At 41.9% G+C, this 21,536-nt stretch overlaps 2 protein-coding genes and 1 long non-coding RNA gene across 8 annotated transcripts in view; 1 reads left to right on the plus strand and 2 right to left on the minus strand.

Moving 5' to 3' along the window:
• LOC6635486 (LIM domain-containing protein Beadex) overlaps positions 1–21,536 on the minus strand; it is a 68,875-nt gene that overhangs the window by 41,215 nt on the left and 6,124 nt on the right. The window contains exon 2 of the mRNA XM_032440267.2: positions 20,096–20,390. Within this exon, the coding sequence (XP_032296158.1) occupies positions 20,096–20,287 (192 nt within the window). The 5' untranslated portion in view covers positions 20,288–20,390. The remainder of the gene's footprint in view (positions 1–20,095; positions 20,391–21,536) is intronic.
• LOC6635488 (uncharacterized) lies at positions 12,042–13,025 on the minus strand. Its single transcript, XM_002059042.4, has 2 exons — positions 12,422–13,025; positions 12,042–12,159 (listed from the first exon to the last, which is right to left on the minus strand). The coding sequence occupies exon 1, from the start codon at positions 12,913–12,915 to the stop codon at positions 12,439–12,441; it is 477 nt and encodes a 158-aa protein (XP_002059078.2). The 5' UTR covers positions 12,916–13,025; the 3' UTR covers positions 12,042–12,159; positions 12,422–12,438.
• On the plus strand, positions 13,169–15,754 carry LOC138911795 (uncharacterized). 6 transcript variants are annotated; one of them, XR_011417449.1, is made up of 5 exons: positions 13,170–13,822; positions 13,884–14,245; positions 14,313–14,730; positions 14,862–15,010; positions 15,077–15,754. It is a non-coding gene; the product is annotated as an uncharacterized lncRNA (long non-coding RNA). The 6 variants fall into 6 exon arrangements; XR_011417447.1 differs by having other exon boundaries at positions 13,169–13,822; positions 14,313–15,010; XR_011417448.1 differs by having other exon boundaries at positions 13,169–13,822; positions 13,884–14,229; positions 14,313–15,010.

Genomic DNA, 21,536 nt, shown 5'->3' on the forward strand with positions numbered 1-21,536 from the left:
GTATGTTAAATGAAAGTTGGATAAGAAACTTCAGGTGCATTAATATATGATACATGAATAAGAGGAAAAGTTAGTATATTGTAATAAAAAAGGATTTTGATATGGTAAAAATTAGCTGAAAAATAGCTATTATGTTAATAAGTTCAGTAACTGAAAGAGTGTAGTTTAGGGGCAGTTACTTTATAATTGGCGCGCTGGCTAGAGGAATTTTTGACGCATGCCAAGCAATTAGGCAATTGACAAAGAGTTAAACGGATTCCTAATAAGCAAGATTAAGTATTGTCTTAGCCGAAAGTTGTCAAGGCTCTTCAAAAAGCAATTATAATAATATTAATTATAATAATAATAATAATGCTAATGCTAATGCTAATGCTAATGCTAATCCTAATACTAATGGTAATGATAATGATAATAGCAATGACAATGACAATGACAATTACAACGACAATGACAATGACAATGATAATAAAAATGACAATGACAATGACAATGACAATGACAATGACAATGACAATGACAATGACAATGACAATGACAATGACAATGATAATGATAATAACAATGACAATGACAATGACAATGACAATGACAATGACATGACAATGAGGATGATAAAAATATGAATATAAGTACTCATAATAATAATAGTTATAAAAGCAAATTTGAGGACTAGCCGTCAAATTTGGAAGATAAAGATAGAAAAAGCCTGGCACTCCAGAAAGAGTCGAATTAGCATGTATCTAAGCTTTAGGCGAGCATACGAGGGAAACTATATACTCTGTTCAACAAAGTTCGCAAATGAAGGACACGCAAGCGAAGTTCAAGCCATGAAATATCCTTTGTCAGCAACGGCTTTTTGCAGGTTATGTAACAATATAAGGATAAGCCCACACGCGCTGCACGCAGCCCCTCCCCCATGCCGCCCCCTACAGTTGTGTATGAGTTGTTTTTTTAATGAAATTATAATAAAAACATATTATGTGCAAGAGAGGACGTTGCGCACTTCATTTTTCATTTTGGCGCGACGCACTTCCTTTGACAAGCAACAACAACAGGAACTGGTCTGGCCAGCCCCTGCTGCACTCGCCAACCGTTCCCCCGCCCCTTCGGCCCATTGTGATGAGCGCTCTTTGCATGTGTCCCGTTCGAACGGCAACGAAGCGAGGGAAATATGTGGCGTAAGCCATCGACTACGGCCAAACCACAATTCCTGCCGCTGATGACCGCTGACGATGCCTCTTAATTATTAATAAAACCAATTGCAGGCCAAGTTCTGCAATGAGAGCTTCGTCTCCGTCTCCGTCGCCGTCGCCGTCTCCGCTGTCTCTCGAAGCTCGGCGCTCGGCGCTCGGCGCTCGGGCCAAACCAACAACATGTTAACTTTTTAATTAACGAGTTTTCTTTTTCGATTTCAATTTGCCAGCCAACACACACGCGCGCGCCGCATTCGCTCTGCCCACAGAACTGGCCTGTAGCCATACCCAGTTCGCCAGTCCCTGATCCGGAGCGAGTCGCTCGAGTTACCGTTGCCCGCAGCCAGTTGCCAGTTGCCAGTTGCCAGTTGCTACTTTGTGCGTGCTCCCTTGGCTACAAGCATAGCACACCTTACTATACCCTGTAAATAGAAGGGTATCTTAGCGCAGTAGAGATCGACGCTAGTTAAGCGCGTAGCTCATCGAGCAATATACAGAGGAACTTTTCCTTCCCGAAACGCACGCAAGAACATTTCACTTTTTTCTATAAATTGAATGGAAACATTTGGAAAAATTTGCCTTTTTTTTATCACTCAGTCAAGCGTACATCGGCCTTATATAGACAAAGGAAATGCAAAGATATATTAATATTATTGATTAATATATTAATTTTAGATTCTCTCGAATAACTCAATCCTTCAATAAGTAGATATCTTTAGATTATCTGCTGCCTGGAATCGATATACAGCAAACCCTCGTTTAACAGAGATATTTGGAATCTCTCACATTTTGGATAGGTCTTTCTTTCCTTCTCTCACAAGCAGAGTCACAATTTTGGCAACGAGCTTAAGACTTTTTGACATTTTCCTCAAACTCGTGCCTGTGCTCAGGTCACACGCAGGGCTTACAGGGTAACTGCCAGTCGAGCATGCTCAATTGGAGGACTCTTAGTTGTTTTAATTTAATTTAGCTGCAAAGTCGTTGCATGCTTCGCTGCATAATGCCACAAGGAGAAGGCGACTCGGCTTGTTCGCTCTCTGGTCAACAAGTTTTTGGCTACAGGCACAAAACTGGCCTCTAGTTGCGACGCCTCCCCTTCCGCCCTCTCTTCCTTTCTCTCCTCCACTCAGTTGGGCAATGTCATTTATTAATAAAATATTTGCAAATTGTTGTCATGCAGTCAGCTTCCAGCCCTCACCTGGCTGGCCCAAGTTCTAGCTCCTCGTTGAGTGTCATAAATTAAAGGATTACAGCGCGGGCAAAGGGAGGGAGGGCGAGCAGCTGCTTGCGGGGCAGCAACAGGAGCAGAGAGAGAGAGAGAGAGAGAGAGAGCGCGAGAGAGCATCCGACGTGCTGCTGCCTAAGCAAGTTGTTAGCATTAAAAGGCCGCAGCGCAATGTGTGGCAATTGAACACTGGACAACAAAATATTCGATTCAAAAGCAAGCCGTGAGCATGAAACGGAGATCAGTCAAGAAATACAAAAGAGCGAGCTTATAAAACTTGTAAAGCACACAACAGCACAGTTAAATGCTTACGAACACTGTCCATGTGCAATTATCGGTAAAAATTTGAAATTGAGAAATTTATGGCTTTACTAAATACCATTCTTATCTATATGCGGTCCACACAAATTGTGGTTAACGAGCTAACACCTCTGTGCATGTATGTACACATGCATGTATGTGTGTGTGTGTGTCTGTAAGTATGTTTGTATGTGTGTATGTATGTGCTCTACGACTAAGCATAGACCAAGTTTACTTTCAACTACATTGAAAGTCGACAGAAATGTATTTTAAGAAATCGCCTCTCTTTGCGATTCTCATGAATTCACGCAAGACTCACAGCTTTACATAATAAATTGACTCTCTCATCAATTTTATCTTTGCTCATTTATTCACTCTGCCCTCCCTATATATCACACTTTTACTGGCAATTAAATAATAGCGCATCTTTGGGTTATTGATAGATTTCTATATGAATAGAAATGAATATAAATTGTGTAACAGGCAGAACTGAGTATCGCCCCTACCACAAAGTAAGGTTCAAGCTTATCTCTTCTCATATCTTCGAATGTCTGCAAGCGTATTAAATGTTCGGCGTGCCAAAGATATTCCCAATTTTTCTTTTTTCTCTCCAATTTAAATTAGAGAAATTTGAACCTTAGCCGAGCTGAGCAGTGTTATTAGAGTTGGGCATCACAAAAGAGATGCGGCGTTGGGCGTGTGCATGTGTGTGTGTGTGTGTGTGTGTGTGCATATACATATGTACATGCATGTCTGTGTAGGTGCGTCTGCGTCTGCGTCGTCGTCTGTTGCTACTGTGCGAGCCGCGAGGTGCGCGTGCGCGCCCTGCTGCCGATAAGATCGTAGCTGACGCAGGAGCTTAAAGCGACAGCAAGGAGGGGCGTGGCGGAACGGAAGGCAGGCTCGGGTCGGGTCGGATCGGTAGCCAAGGCAATAAGCCATACTAATAGGCTGTTGCTGCCAGACGCAATCGGCGGCCGCATCAGCGATGGGAGTTCGAGTTGCAATGAAGGTGCCTCCTTTGGCGTCCGGCCCCGCCTTCGCGCTTACATTTGCCACATTTGTATGAATAATTTAATTATTGTTTAAATGTTAATTAATGCAACGTGAGTCGCGAGTCGCGAGTCGCGACGTTAACTGAGCCAATGCACTTCACTGCACTTTTTTTTTTTTGCTTTTCGTTTCTCGAGTGTATTTTTTTTTAATGCTTTTTTGTTTTGTTTTTATTTTTGCACCTCCACTTTACACGCTCCGAAAACAAGCGAGACGCCCAGAGAGTCTCAGTTTATAACTTGACAGACACGCATTTGGCATTAATGGGCTGCTTGACAGACAACAACAACAACAACAACAACAGCTGTGAGAGCGAAGCTAACTGCGAACGTACAAAGAGAGAGAGAGAGAGAGAGAGAGAGAGAGAGAGAGCGCGCGAGAGAGCGGCAGAGCGGGCCAGCAACAAAGCAGAGGTATTGCATATGCGTAAAATTTGCAATTAGATGATAACTGGGAGCACACACACACACACACACACACACGCACACACGTCTAAAGGGTAACTAATTAGGTTGCAGCGTCATTTTTAAGAAATATCGCCATGTAACACGAAAGAGAGCCGCAGCAAATGTGAATGTTAATGAGAGAGCAATGAGAGCAAATGCATAATGATCATTGTCAGCATAGCTTGAAATAGTACAGTAAATGTTGCCATAGAAAGTTACTAATTTTATCGCGCGATACTTCCTATAAAGCTATTAGATATAGTTGTCCATTGCTAATAAGATTTGTCTTAGCTATGACAGGCATGGCGGAGAGCTCATTGCTCAACATTTGTTACATTTGCAAGCATCACATTCTGCAATTCCATTCGCAGGCAACAGCTGATCAATTTTGCTTTGATTCACATAAGCGCCGTAAAAGCTTACCTTCTAAAGGTCAAATAATACGGCCTCGAAGTAGGGACTCCATTTAATGGATAATCTTTGCGACATTTGACCAAATTACAAATTACGTACAAATGTTAATCGTGGAAATGGGCTATAATATGATATGATATCGGGACAGTTTCCACTATGCAACAGAAGGACGAGTTTTATGACAATAGCTTTGGGAGTAAAAGACAATTTTGCCTAGAAACAGGCGGACAAACATGGCTATAACGACTCGACTTTTGATTCTGATCAGGAATACATAACATTATTAAACATATCATATCAACATATCTATCATATCAACATATGTAACATATCATAATATATATTATACACTCTAAAATTTCTTGCCAATTTTATGTTAATCTTTTTTATAATTGCACAATACACAAAAAAAGGACTTTCGGTTTATGAATGTTAGCTCAGTGGCTCTTAAACTGTTAGGCAATAACTTAAAACTGTGACTCTACAACAAAATGGGGAATATTTTCCAATTTTGTTGACTCAAACAATGAATGATCATTTGTGGCTCCAAAAGTTTGGAAATCTCCCCCTGATGGGCGTGGTCAACAGCCGCACAGAGCGTCGATTGTGGCACAAAACTAATATACTCCTTGCGTACACTTTCACAGAGTATACAAATATCAGAGCACGAGAATTCTTAATTTCCAATAAACAAAATGTTATCGCAGTTAGTTGGGTGTCAAATGACATATTTGAAATTCTTGGCGAATTCTCAAATGAAAGTAGCTCGACGGAGTTTACATGGAAATGTTTACATAGCTCTGTAGCTAATCGTTATGTTATGGCTAGGAATGCGATGCAGTCTTCCGAAAGATAATATCTTTGGGACAAAATTGTAATTGAACTGATTTTAAGCTATTGTCTTTTCTCAAGCCGATTCTTATCAGGACTTTCTGCAGACGGCGATCTATGCTATTCTATTAAAATTCCACTTCAGCATTTTTTTGATAGCCATACGAAACCAAATAAGCATAGACCGAGACCGAACACAAATGATAAACAAATCGGACTCTAATTTCGGTAAGTTCAAATTTCTGATATGCTGTCAATAAGATCATCTCTTTTTTTATGGTCTGGTATTGAAAGCAGAGCCAAATTGTCAATGCAAGCAAAATGCATGTATTCCGGAAATGAATACAGTAAAAGATCGCTTGAGCGGACAGAACTAACAAAATATCCCAACTAAAAGTTGGCAATCGTTAGAAAAATCTATCTATACATAATATATATATATATATATATATATACTGGGTCTGCCTGTAGGTAAAGCTAAAGCTAAAACAAACTCTATTTTGGCTTAAAAAAAGCAGATTGTTTTTTTTTTATCAATATTTTCGTTTCAAAAGTTGTTTGTCGAAAACAGAAAAGAAGTTTTTGTAGAGAGCTGCGAGAACTTCAGCAAAGGAATCTGGCCGTTAGAAGAGCGAGATCCTCGCCAAAGGAATCGTTCCATTAGTGGAGCATTTACTGTGCCCAAAAACATTTAAATGAAATTCTACAAAAATGCTGCTGCATAACAGTTTTTCGAATTTGCCAATTAATCAGATTTTTGTTTGATTTTTAGCAATATTTTTTTTTTTTTGATCGTTTTCATATTTACGCATAAGACTCACGCACACACACACACATGTACAACGCTCTGTGCACACAGTTGCAGCAGTCTATGTTAAGTCTGCTCTGTTATGTCGCTGTTATTGTTGTTATTGCGAAACTTGAAACTGAGGCAATTAACAGAAAAGATTTGCGTTTTGTTGTTCTTGGGCCGTTCACTCGGCCGCGTCGCTCGTTTTCTTCTGGCCTGCCAAATGCAGTCGCAGCGACGGCGACGGCGACGGCGACGTTAATTAAAACAAATGGCAAAAATAAACAACAGCAGCAGAAACTAAAAGTAAACTAATTAAAAGGATCGCAGCACAAAAGTTTCGACTTACATATGCAGAAAATTGTTGCTTTTCTTGCTGCGAGCGGGTTTCGTAGCTGGCGACGGGGGACGGGGGTTATTTTCTTTTTTATAGCTTTTATTGTTGCTGCAGTCGCTTCTCCTTCTTCTTCGGCTGCCTTTTCTGTTTCTGCTTCTGCTTCTTCTTGGTTCTGGTTTGTGGAAAGGCTTTTTTCTCTCTTAATGTTTCTTGTATTTATTTAGCGCTGTTTGTTGTACAATTTGCACACAGGAATGTGCTAGCGATTATTATTGTTGTTGTTGTTGTTGTTTTCTTTTGTTTTGTTTTGTTTTGTTTATGTTATGAATTGTTGTTGCTGCTGCTCGCAGCTCTCAGCTCGCAGCTAATTGAGTGCGAATTTTTATAGTCGTACTAAACGCATGAAAATTGCTGCTGCTTGCACACGTGCAGAGCCAATGAGTGCGATAGGGAGAGTAACACAGACCGAGCGAGCGAGCGAACGAGCGAGCGAGAGAGCGAGAGTGCGATGAGTGGGTGAGAGTCGTTTGCGCGCGTGATTTACCGTTGATTGAATTAATACAGATGGCAAGAAGAAGACGCTTCTAACGAGGCAAGATCAGTCCGCACATCAGAGAGCCTGGAGCGTCAGCGATAGAGAGAGCGAGAGAGAGAGAGATAGCTAGCGAGCAAAAGAGCGAGGTAGAAAGAACAAACTGATGCCCGACACCTGCAACAACACAAAACACACGCGAACTGCGAACTGAACTCGACTCAATTAGTTAGCTCGTAAATTTGCATATTTCAAATAATTGCGCCACACACAAACGCTAATGCGGTGGGAAGTATGGTGGGGCCGTACACACACACACACACACACACGCACGCACAGATGTTTTTTGCTGTTGTTGTTGTTATTGCTTCAGTTGCTGTTGTTTTTTTTTTTTTTTTTTTTTGTTTGCCTTTTTTCTTTAATTTTGTGGCACGCACAACTTACACTCACTTGCATAAATATCTTAGAAACAAAAAAAAAAGAAATAATTTGTTTGGTTTTGTTATAATAAACAATGCGCTTCGCACTTTGCACACAACAAATTTGAGTTTCGCGTTAACGTAATTTTATTTACTGTTGCTTTTGCTGCTAACTGCTACTGCGCGCACACACGACCGCCAGCGCCGAAGTTCACTTGACGAATGCGACGAGGCTGCATGAATGAAAACCGAATAGCGGCAGCAGCTCTGTTGTTGTTGCGTTTGCTGCTGCGCTGCTGCTGCTGCTGCTGCTGCTACTGCTGCTGCTGCCGTTACGGCTGTTAGGTGGTTGCGCTCTGGCGCTCTCTCGCTCTCACTGGCTTATCAGCTGCTGTTGCTGCTGGCTGAGACCGGCATTTGCTGTTGTTGCTGCTGCTTTTGCTGCTCCTGCGAGGGTTGTTTTGGCTCTTGCGCATATTAAACGCTGCTCCAGATTCGTTGTGGTTGGGGTTTTTTGTTGTTGTTGTGGCGTTTTTTTTTTATTTTTTTTTGCATTTAATGCTTTTGGGGCTGCGCTGCCATTGGACGCCAAACGGTTGGCTTTTGGCTGCCAGCCGCCTATCGCAGGTGCCGGCCAACGAGGGTAGCAGCAACAGAAATGCAGCCCGTTAACAGCGTTCTGTTAGGCACACCTGTGCGTAGGCGCGCACTGTTAAACTTGCTGTCAAGTGGCCCCAGACTAGCTGCTGTAGGTGGAGCCAGCGCTAGCTATATACAAATATCCATTTATTCATTTGACTATGCCGTTTTTTAATTAAATGACAAACCCTTCTCAAAGCTCTAAATGGCCGGGCAGCTACCATCGTCACGTTTCTAATGAGTTGACAAAAATGTAATTTTTTATATTTGACGTGGACCTTTGTAACGGGGTTGCAAGCAATGCTATGGCCTTTGTTGTTGTTGTTGTTGTTGTTGTTGCCATTTAGCCATTTATTATTTTGCACCTCGGACTGATTTGATTCTTGTCGGTTAACCAACCAACTTGACAGACACATTTCGCTGGAGATAATAATCCTGCTCCTGCTGCTCTTTATTTGGCTGCAAGCGGCCAACCCCTTTTTCAGGCCATAACAAATTTGTTGCAAAAAAAAAAAAAAAAAAAAAAACAAAAATAAAATAGACTAAAACAAAATAATAATAATAATAGAATAAAAATATATGTAAAAACCTAGAGCGAATCGCATGGGCCCATGAACAACCACATAATGAATTGGCTGCATAAATAATAGGCTCAAACTACTTAGGATAAGCATAGCGCACGCACCCAAGACACACACACACACACACAGAGAGAGAGAGAGAGAGAGAGGGAGAGCAGAGGCGCAGCGAATCCACCGCAACCCCCTGGACTGCATCCCTGTGGCCCATGCTGGCAAAGAGCAGCATTATTCATACATAAAAAGCCAATTAAAAATTTATAATAAACCCCGCGCCAAATGCAGCAACCCCAAAATAGAAAAATAAACGTAAGCAGTGTGCACAGTGGTACCAAAAGCCATACATACATACATACATAACCTGCAAGTCAATTGTCTAATTAATACATTTTCTTTTTCAACAGAAAAATATAAATTAAATATATATTACAAAAGAAAACCCAACCAAAAAAAAAATAAGCAACAATAATTTTTCGCCATTTTCATCAGACTTGAACCACTGTACACGGGCGGCCGCAAAGTGAAAGCTTAAAAGCATGTGAGCATTGCGCACAGGATTCCTGTCCTGTCCGAACATGAAGCTGGAATCTGATGGGTTCGGGGTTGGGCGGGTTTTGAGCGGGGGTCGCACACGCAACCAGCGCTAAATTAGATGTAAAATAATGAACATTTCAATTAAAATAATTAATATTATGAAGTGCACGGCTCGATTTGACAATGGCCAAGGCAGATGAGCTCAAGATCCTGAGGCGGCTGGCTGCTGCAAGTCGTAGCCCGGCCACTAAGCACTCAATTAACCGTTATAATGTTTGCGGGACCAGGCTATGCTTGCAGCATGTGCTAGCTAACGGGACAGAGTAACGGTGTGCGTGTGAGCGAGAGAGAGCGAGAGAGAGAGAGAGAGAGTTGGGTACTTAGAGATGAGCTAAGGCTTTTTAATTATAATTAAACATGCGAGCGAGCGAGCAAACGCTGGAATAGAATGGAACGAGATGGCATGGAATGGAATGGGATGGGCTGATGATATGGTTTCATGGTATGGTTCCTATGGCTTGGCATAATCACTTAGCCGCGTGCAGCGCAGCATTTAAAATTAATTCTACTCAAGTGCGTTTTGGGCTGCCCGAAAACACGTGGCACACGTGAAGCGAATTGACGGAGGTGGGGTGGCGGGGGCGAGCGGGGCGACCGTGGCGGCTCGGGATGGAGCTAGCAGCGATTACCGTTAGCATTTTTGCGAGCGAAACAAATTGCACGCTAATTGCTCATGTTCAATTAAAAGCAAACGCGAACAGAACAGAAAACAGAACAGAAAACAGAACAGAAACGAAAGCCCCAGCTCTAGAATCTGGCCACACTATGCGCTTTCCCACAAGGCGCAGCGAGAGCGCGAGTGCGTGTGTGTGTGTGTGTGTGTGTGTGCGATGCAAAGTGAGTATGTGTGTGCGTAAGAGAGAGAGAGAGGGGGAGAGAGAGAGACGGCACAGACAGACTGCTTTTTGTTTTGGTTTTGATCCTTTGCGCAAATAATTGCCTAATTGTCTCTGGTCGGGGCTTTTCAGTGGCAAACATTGTTGTTGCCGCCGCTGCTGCTTCTGTTCTTGTTGTTGTTTTTGTTGTTGCTGCGCATGCAAATGGCAACGCATATTTCTTACACAAATCCATTTTCATCTATTAATTGGCAGCCCTCAGCAGCTGCTGGCCAGGACATGCATGCGATTCGCCTTCCCCCTTATACACAATTAAGCGTTTGTGCAAATAAAAATCGAAACGAACGCTTTACAGAAATATGTAAATTTAGCACTTGAATTGCTCGAGACGTTAACATGGTGTCTCGCTGGCGTGTTCACAGCGCATTGCCAAGATTTTCGTGTTCGATTGGCAACAAGTCTAATTGGTTATGATAATGGACAATTTCGATTACAGTTTTCTGCACTTTACTTTGACAGAAATGATATGCATTTGTTTTTAATTAAACCGGTATGTTAAATAAACGAACGGGAACGGAACTTAACAGAAAAACCAGCGACGATCTTAACACTAATAACAGTCTGCTTAAGCACACCAATACATGCATAACTGTCTATGCACATATTTGTAGTTATGCTAAATGAATTTTAAAATATTTGGCTACCTATGTTAAAAAAAAAAAAAACTCAAAATGGCCAACAGTGTTGGTAAAGTTGCGAGGCTCAGACACAGCCGGCTGCACCTTAAGCAGCGCCTTGTTACTTGCCAATTAATTTGCATATATGAACGTATGTATTTACATGTGTATGTCTTTATGTCTTTATGTATAGGCACATACGAAATTGCACCGCAATTAAATGCATCGTTGACGTGGTTGTTTGCGTACTTGAGAGACTCTTTTTAATTTTTGTTTTTGGCGCGTTTTCGCACACCGTTCGCAGCAGCGTTTGCGGTTATTATTGCAATTATAATAGCTGCTTGTTGTCAACATATTGATTGCCTCTTGTTAATCACATGTAAACGACGAGCGTACCACCAAAAAGGTAGAGCGATCGGCGTGCAGCAGAGTGCACTTTATCATCAGACATACATATATTTTGGGCAAATTTAAATGCCTGAGCATTTGCATTGTTGTTACGTGCATGGGACCCATAAGAGAAGTATAAGAGCGAGCGCAAGCGCGCGCGCGCGCGTGCGTTCCCTTTTCAACGCGTCTAATTGCGTTGCATTGTGCGTCAAACAGCAGCAGCAGCAGCAGCAGCAGCCACTGGCGGATATCCAATTTCAATACATAATTTATTAGCTGTGACTGTGAAATGCGAACGCGGCCGCACAATGCACTTTAAAATTGCCACTGCTTGAGCTCAGTTACGGCCACTTTTAAGCAGCTCGGCAGCGCATTTGCAACCCATGATAAATGATAGGGCGCCGCCTACGCGCGTCAAGGGTTGTCGCCGTCGCCGTCGCTGTCGCATTTCGCGGTACGCCGCAACGCCGATCAAATGGCCGATAAGCGCTGACAGCGGCAGCAGCAGCGTTGCCAGCGCCGGCGTCGTGGCTGCGGTTGACAGTGCAAACGGTTGCAAGTCAAAATTAATTAGGATTTTTCAACAACAACAACAGCAAGAAATGTTAAGCTTGGCACCGACGCTAAGATACCCTTTACTAAATACTATTATGCTAAATGTTAATGTTGATGAAAGTCTTATACGAAATACAACATTTTGGCGTCATGTGTGCAAAACTCTTATAAGAACTTTTAACACCCTGTGAGCTACAAAACCAATTAATGTACATAACTAGTTACATATATATATGTATATGTATGTATACATACGCATAGCCGAACTGTATGAGCAGCATTGAAATGCCTGGCTGCATAGCAAAGTTAAGGATGCGCCTCCGGTAAGGGTAAATTGGTAACGCCAAGCGCTAAATTGAAATCAGTACAAAAAAAAAAAACAAAAATACGATCATTAATCATCAAGCCAAAAGGGTTGACGCGCTCGACAGTGCCCAAAATTCAAAACACCGCAAGAACAAAAATTGAATGAACAAAACAAAAAACAGTAAAAAAAAAATAAAATAGAAAATAAAAATAAATAAATAACACGCACAAAAGGGTGGCTTGACCGGCGCCAGAACAAAAACAATGCTAAAGCATAAAATAAACAGCAACAACAGCGATTTTTACCTTCCGGTTAAATATGTTTAATGCTCAGTTTTACGAGTACAACGCGCATTAACAGCTGACTTGGCAGCTAGCTTCGGCTGCTCCTCGTCGGAGGACGATTCAAGCATTGACTCCAGAAAGAGCACACTATGATTGGCGACAATGTCACGCAACGCTTCGACAGCCCGTGGCGGCTGTTTCATCAATGCCGCCACAGCGTAATCGGTTATGGCCGGATTGTCCATGAGGCAGTTGCGCAGCTGCTTGTGGCGGCGACGTGTGCGACGACGTAGCGCTGCATCGGAGAGCTGCTCCTCATCGGAATTGGCGGAGCCCTCTACCAGATATTGTATGGCCAGCTCCAGATTGTTGGAGGCTCGCTCCAGCGCATCGCGTGCCTCGTTCTCCGGATAGCCCATGTCGGCGACGAGCTTGATCAGGTTAACCGTATCGTTTGCATCGGTTGACACGTCTGTCTCTGCAGCGTTCTGTTCGTTCTGCATATTGGTTGGCATTGTTTTTTTTTATATTAGTTTAGCAGCAGCTTCTTTTTTGCCTTAACGTAATCCAATCAGAGATGTTCGTTGCGAGCGCGCCTTTTTATTCATAGAGATGCGCAATACTGCGATACAGAATATCGATTAACAACATGGATATTCCGCAACACTGACGCATGCAAATTTATTGCTGACGTCACAGCACTAATTCCTTTACAAATTGGCTGCATATGTTACGGGAGTGCCATTCATATCTCGTTCTCTTTGGTAGCCAGACACGCATCGATACCAGCTGAGTATCGTCTGCAGGCTTCGAGTGGCTTTCGTTTTTTTTTTTTTTTACGAAACTTAGATAACAAAAAGTTGGCAACAATTACGCACACACACAACAAAAATGATTTTATTATACAGCTGCTTCGCCACTGTCTCCGTTTGGTATGCTATTTATGCGTTGCACAATTTTAAATAATCACCCCATTGGGAAATTTCATGGAAAGTCCAACAAACATACAACAATCGAAACCCTTCCATTCTCTCTTACTTTTGCTTTGCATTACTTTACTATTTGTGTGCGCATGTATGTATGTGTGTGTGAGTGTTGCTTACACTGATTTATTGCCATTTTCTTGGTGCGCTGTGTTGTCCTTTTCGGTTAACTCTTTGTTTATAAGCAGCAGCACAGGGACAAACAAGTGGTCCGTAAAAAGCATTGCCATACCCTCATCTATCACAATTTCTTGCTACAGTTCTTACATTTTTGGGTTTAAAAACGCATTATTTTGCTTTTGGTAATTGAAGTTTTTAGTTTTCATTAGCCAAAGCCGCACAAGGACCAAATGACAAGGGACAACAGTGGGCGCATATAATAAATGGCAAGCATACATACGCACTAAAATTAAGATATAAGACCCGCTGAGCCCAATGAGTACGTAACAATATGCGCACTTACATATATTTAAAAATTAATTCTCATTTGGCGTTGCCAGCTGCTGTGTTAACGGGCAAGCGATTGGGCAGCGCTGGCAAATGGCGAAGAACGTAAAAGAAAACGTAAGTCGATACTTTTTAAATGCTCGCACACACACACACACACAAGCGCGCGCGCATTGGAACAATTTTAAAACGGATATCAAAAGTTTTAACTTGAGCATTTGATATATGGGCGAAACGTGCGTCGACAGCTACAGCAGCAGCAGCAGCAGCAGCGACATCGATAGTTATCGCAGCGGCTTTTGTGCAATTGTTCGATTTTACAAATGGCAAAATCACTTAACACACCGTTAACACCCACATTAGTTGTACTTGGACGCACACACACACACACACACATGCGTATGTATACATATATGTATGTACGCGTACGCCTGGGAAATGCACAGCGCTCCACTTACGGGTTCGTTTCAATTACTTTGCAGCTACCCCAGGCGGACTTGCGGTACTGGGACTGGGACTGGGATTGGGACTGGGACTGGGCGCAGGGATCATAATCGAATTAAATGCAATGCCAACAGAACTGAAACGAAAAAGTCATTAAAAACGCAAGGCTAACGATTGCACGCAAATTTGTTGGTACCGGCAACAGCTTCCCGTTACCCGCCACCCGCCACCCGGCAACCGCCACCCGTTGCTGGTCGCAGCACACATACGTGCCAAAAACTATGGCCCATGAATGGAATTGGAATTGGCAATCGCACGTGGCACGCTGGTCACCCGAGATAAGCAACTGGCAACGCGTGGCCCGCCACTGGAATGCACCCTCTCGCTCCCTTCGCCCAATCACCCTGTCTCTGTTGCACATATACTCAACGGGAGATACCAATCAATGGGCATGACGTTACGTATTTATGACCTGAAATCGGATTGGCAGATTCATTTTCATCACGATTATCGTTATTAATATTATTAGTGTTTGCACTAAGCAACTGACTTCCCTTCATTTATATTCTTTTCATCTTCTTTTTTAGCTCTCCTTTATCCTGGAGGCGTTGAGCTGTGAATTGGAAAATTGAACAATCCAAGCGCCAAAAAGCTGCCTAAAGATAAACGATCTAAAGCTCGACGATACCCGATTGAGATAGAGTTATGCATATTTGACTTGAATAAGCCAGAAAGTGTAAACATGCTTTTATATACATCTTTTTTTTTCTGCAATTTCTAAAACTGTTTTTTACCATTGCAGTGGAATCCGTTGATATGACCCAAATATGGAACTAAACAATATTTGAAAATGTACAACATTTTGCACAATTAGATATAGCTTGTAATATTGAAACCATGCTAATATATGATATAGATTATAGAATATGTATTTACAGTTAAGAGCTTAACTTTGTATAACTGGTTTGTCAACCAAAACCCTTGCTATATACGATTTTGTAGAATAATATATACAATACATTGTAGAATATGGCTAGTTAAGTTAATTGTTAAATATGGCTTCCTGTTTCAAGCCGAAACCTTTGCAATTTTCGAATCTCTAAATATTATTAGTTGAGTATGTAAAATTGGCTTTTCGTAGTCAGTTGACAATATATCTTACGATGTTTTAGTATACCTGTAAGCATTAGATGTTTCTATAAGCAAAGGCGAATCTGTTCGAATTGCCAGATTCGAATACAATTCAATTAGAATTTGACTGCGCCCGCACACAGTAACAGACAATACGTGGGTGTCGGTTGTGTCCACACTTGAAATTATGCAAATGTGAGGCAGGCACAACCTAGGACAACACACACACACACACACACACACGATACTTTCACACGGCGCCAACCCCGTTCAGCCAATGACCTGGATGCGCTTCCTGACAGATGGCACACATACGTACATACATATACGCATATAAATATTCATAAAAATTAAATTTGTGCATTTTTGGTTGAAATGGAAAATCAAGCTTAGCAAATCACAAATTTATGTGGCAATCCATCAATGCCAGGCCCGAGGCCGAGCAAATTTAAAGAGCGGCAGCAGCAAGGGGCAACAATTGCAGTGTGTCGCCTCCGCTCTGGCCACGGCCATGGCCACTAATCGCTTCCCACGATCGGGTCGGGCGCACAACCGAAAATTTCAATATGTAAAATTGCGCCTTCATTAATCCGTAAATTAGAAGCATTGAATGATATCGGGCTCAACTGGCTGGTTGACTGCTCTGCCGCCGGCAACGTTGCTCTCCACACCCTCTGCTGCTGCTACCTCCCCCCACCACCCAGCCCGAGATCTAGCTGGTGCTGACAAACAAGCCGCGTAGTTGAAGTGCACCCTGCAGCCCTATAACAAATCACTGCACACACACACACACACACACACTCACACACACAGAGATGGGGCAGAGCACACATGCATTGAGATTTAAACTGTCCGCCGAACCCAATGCCACCACCAGAGCCAAAGGGCACAGCAGCAGCAGCGGCAGCGACTCCGTTGCACAGTGTGCACTTGTATGCGAAAATGCGATCAAAAGAAAATCAACAAAATTGCAATAAATACAAAAAAATTATTTGAAAAAAAAGGTCAATAAATTGTTTAAATTATTAGCAAATAATATTGTATATAAACCGACTTCCTTTAGTTTGGTGAAAAAAAAAAACTGAAGATCTATATAAAATCGAGTATAGACTCAGAGTAAGCCCACTTACATTTTTTTTAAATTAACCATTTAATTTGAAAAGTTTAAAGAGTAGAAAAAACCAACTAAATGCTTTTATTATATTTTCAACCTATTTCGACTGCTCCAAAAATGTGAATGAAAGGTATCTAACTAGATTTCCTCAAAAAATTTGCAAGTAAGGTAACTAACTAGAATTCAATTAAGAGATATGAACATTTTTGAGGAAAAAAAAAAACTCCAATTTGACTAAAAACATTTATGTTGGGCAAGACATTTTGGTGACTTAGTTGACAATATTAAAAGGCTGCTATATAACTTAATATATTAATATCTGATGCTCAAAGATAGTTGCCTACGTGCAATTGTATTTCACACGCTAACAATTGCATTCGAACCACTGTGCCGCTGTGCCTGCAGTGACATGTCAACAACAAAGACAACGGCGACAGCGAAGGATGACATAAGAACTACAACAACAATAGAGAAATACCACAAAAAAAAAAAAAAAACAGGAGGAAGAAGAAGAAGAAAAAAGTCGGGCTGTCGAAATGAAACGTAACAAAATGAATTGAAATTTGTATTAAAACTGTATTAGACGCGCGCTGCTAACGACGACGGCGACAGCGACGTCAGCGTCAGCGTCGACGCCAACGTCAGTGTCGGCTCGCTGCGTGGCGGCTGCCTGTCAAAATCAGCGACGCATCCTGCGTTAGGTCATTTGAATAAGGCGACGGCATACGCTTTCCCCCTTTTACCCCCGCAGCCGCAGCCAGGCCAAATTGCACGCACTGAAGCATGAAAAATGCGGCGACCACAAGCAGCAGCAGCAGCAGCAGCAGCAGCAGCAGCAGCAGCAGCAGCAGCAGCGGCAGCAGTAGCCAGGACTCGGCGAAGGGCAGAACTCAATTCGAGTGTAAAAACGATGCGAGCAGCAGCAGACGCGACCGTTTGACATTTTCGTGTGCGTAATTAAATTACGCAACTGCCAACAGGGAGAGATCCATTAGCAGGGCTCGAAAATAATAATGATAAAAAAAAAAAATTAAATAAATGCTACAATCGCAAGTGCTCGACTGGAATATATCCTGTAAGCAGCTCTAAGTGTACTTTATATGTATGTACACCTAAACGTATTTACTTATATGCATGTGTATGCGTCTATATTCCCTAATATAGTCCATAAGCTAAATGAGTTGTGCTGACTGATTGACTGATTGACCGATCTAGGAATCGGAGTGTGTCTGCATCTGTATATATGAATGTAGTTAGCTTATGTGATTGAAATTCACGCTATTTAGAATTCCACCTGCAAGTGTGGGAAATTGGTGAAAACGTTTGTAATAAGCTGTATTAAATGAGTTGTGCTGACTGATTGACTGATTGACCGACCTTGGAATCGGAATATGTCTGCATCTGTATATCTGAATGTAGTTAGCTTATGTGATTGGAATTCACGCTATTTAGAATTCCACCTGCTAGTGTGGAAAATTGGTGAAATGATTGTAATAAGCTGTATTAAATGAGTTGTGCTGACTGATTGACCGATCTATGAATCGGAGTGTGTCTACATCTGTATATCTGAATGTAGTTAGCTTATGTGATTGAAATTCACGCTATTTAGAATTCCACCTGCTAGTGTGGGAAATTGGTGAAAACGTTTGTATGTCATTTTTGATTGCTTAAATCTCAAAAAGCTCTTTTTAGAAATCGTTCTAAAACGTATTTAGAGACGTGTTTTAGACTTTTTTAAAGTCTACAAATACATTTTACTCTCTTTAAAGTTATTTTTACCCTTGATTTCTTCCTCATTTCATTTCACTTCTTCTTTATGAAATTACGGCATGAGCTCAGTCTAAGGCTAAGATCTATGCATATCTAGTTTTTAATGCAATATTTACACTATTGAGCCGAGCTTGCATAGCTACAGATATTGTCTTCCACAAGGGATCTATGTAGGCCTTGGACTGATAATAAAGTAGTCACTTTTCAGATAATGCGTGCACAGTGAAGGTTTTATATTTCTGTAGCATAGTTCACATACAAATCTGATTGAAATTTTAAAACCTTTTCAAAATAAACTAAACAGCTTTCATATATTTGTAAACTTTCTTGTCTTTTTTAATTTGTTTTTTGTTTTTTTTTGTTTTGTTTTTGTTTTTTTTTTTTTGTAAATTCGTCTACTTTTAACAAAATTGAGAGTCGAGCACAATGAGTAAATACTTCAACAAGGAAGTAATCGATGAGTTGGAGAAGCGCTTCCATCGCCGCATCAATGAGATGCCAGCAGGCTCATACAAGGCGGTGCCGGAAGGCGACGCCTATCTGCTGTTCGTATCCGCCAATCCTGAGGCGATGCTCAGTCGCCAGGTGATTACGAAGACGGTGCAGAAGATTTGCTATGACGCGAATTTGGGTCGTCGGTGTTCGGTGCGCATAGAGGGTGGACCCTACAATCAGGACATGTCGGACACCGGTGCACAGTCGGAGCACGTGGAGGACTACAACAACAGCATTAAGAGCTGGAATTCGCGCAAGATGCACACGATTATGCCAAATCAAGGTTCCGCAAATTTAACGAAATGCCCATCCAAACAAGAAATCGAAACGCTTGCGGTCGATCCAGTTGCAAGTCAGCAGCCGGAGCCCCAAAGAGGCTATATGCTCGAGGTCTCCAGTCTGAGTGATCTATTTGATTCCGGCAGTGAGAGCGATATGCTAGAGACACCTGATGGTCGCATACTGATCGCCCAATACAAGGAATATCAACATCGTAAGGAGATCTACGAACGCTTCAAGTCGGCCCTTAGCCCGACCAAAATAGTGCACGGACTACGGAGCATGGCAAGGAATTGTGTGAAGCTCACATTTGGACGGGCAGCGCCGCTCGAATGCCAGGACGAGTCCCAAATGTCGCCCACGCTATTCGGGCCGAGCATCGATGAGCCGCTGCTCGTGCTGGCCGATCACGTATACCGCACAATCTGTTGGCTCTTCGAGCCGGAGAGCCCAGCTGGCGCGGATCAGACCCATGGCAATAGGCCACAAGTGCTGCGCGCGGATCGGCCCAATCTGGCCGTCATGGGCAATCCGAATGATCGCACAACCGTCCAGAATCGCGGACGTATTCCAACCAAATGAGATGCAAATGACAGGGTCTCCATCAACCAAAACATAATTCAATAAATACTTTCGATATACTAATTGTTTTCTATATTAGGCCAAAGGCCATGCAATAGTATTCATCTGAGTCTTAAACCGTTCGAACGGCAAGCAAATAACTTTCATACAACCGTTTTCCGCCTATTTTCCACTGTTGCGGGCGAAATTCCCCAAACACGTATTCATTAAATTCTTTTGTAGGGCTTTGAAAATAATTTTAAGGCAAATCGAAAATGACTTAAAAATTTGGCAAATACTCTTAGAATCGCACTTTCCACTTAGAAAGCTTCCAAATCAAATCCCCCCCTCCCCCCATACGCAACCAGGAGAAATGCATTTGACAAGTGTAAAACATGCCTCAAATGAATTTTCGATACTCAGTTGGCTGGGATATTTGATTAGCTATTAATCTATTGATTATGCACTCACCTTGAAGCCGGACGTTGTTGCCGCAGGATTAAGCTCAATATTGATATTGTTTGGCTCCATAATGAGGCCCAGACTCTGCAGGTTGCATGGCTGCGGCAGCTGCATGGTGGGCGTGGGCACCTTAAGCACCGCAACTGTGCAGTCTATGCTGCTGGCGCTCACCGTTGCGGTTGCTGGCAGTGTTTCCGGCATCCTGCGGTTTCAATATACCTTTCAATTGTTGTTGTTTTTGAAGCTGCTGCTGCTGCTGCTGCTGAAGCGTCGCCTTCAACTGCTCAACGCCGTCTGGCAAGCACTGCAAAGATAGGAGCACATTATTAATATATGGCGGTCGAACATGGTCTCGAACCCGCAAGAGCACACTCCGTGCGAGTGGCGGAACCAGTTAATTAAATTAATTTCATAAAACTTTTCAAATATCATCAATAATGAAAAAAATCGAACCTGCATGTAATTAAAATCATGAAAATCGCATAGAAAGGCGGGGTAAGGAAGGCAGGCAGAGCGTGTGGAGAGGAGCGAGAGGGATTAAGAGAATGGGCAAGCGGGAGTGAAAAGAGAAAGTGACTAACAAAAAGAGAAGGAGAAGAGTTGACCAGGTAATAACGGTTTTGTGGTCAAGAGGAACAGAGGGAAAGTGAAACGTGCGAGATAATAACTAAGAGAAATACCAAAAGAGGGTGTTACATTTATTCCAACTAAAAGAAGAGCATAATAAACATTTTTTAGAACTTCATTATATTATGAAATAAGCAATTGATTTACTATCCCGAAATAGAATACAAGCAATAACTGAGATTACCAAGAAACTTGGAATATATTTGAAAAAATAAAAACATGAAAATCGCATAGAAGAGCCCACCGTTTAATCAAGAAACGCGAAGTTATACATTTACGCAAGTAATATATTTGCAACAAAGCCAATTACAGGGCATATTCAAGTCGAATACACTCTCCTTTCAATTGATTAACATATACGTTCCTCTTGCATCGACGCCTAATTTAAAGACGAGCTAACTTCAGCATTGAGTAAAAGCCTGAACAGCATGTCCTTGTATTTAACTTCGAAAACATGAGCTTTGGATAAACAAGTACTGAAATAGTTTTAATTGGGCAACAATTCTCTCTTTGACTGTTCAAAATTGTATACAAAAAAAAATAAAATAAAAATAATAAAAAAAATTTGCTACTTTAAAATTTTCTATAAAACAGACTTAAAACTTGTATAGCGAATAAACCATGGACATTGATGAAGAAATTCGACAGAATCAGAGAAAAATACACGCGCTATTAAATATCAATCGTCGCCTTGTCGATATCTTGGGATTTGTGGATCATCTGGAGAGCTCACTGGACGCATTGTCAGTAACCACAAGTCGCTATTTGATGAAAAAGAATTCATTGGAAAACAAGCAGTCTGTAGAAGCTAATGTTGTTATGG

This window comes from Drosophila virilis, chromosome X, assembly GCF_030788295.1.
Source record: "Drosophila virilis strain 15010-1051.87 chromosome X, Dvir_AGI_RSII-ME, whole genome shotgun sequence".
Lineage (NCBI taxonomy): Eukaryota > Metazoa > Arthropoda > Insecta > Diptera > Drosophilidae > Drosophila > Drosophila virilis.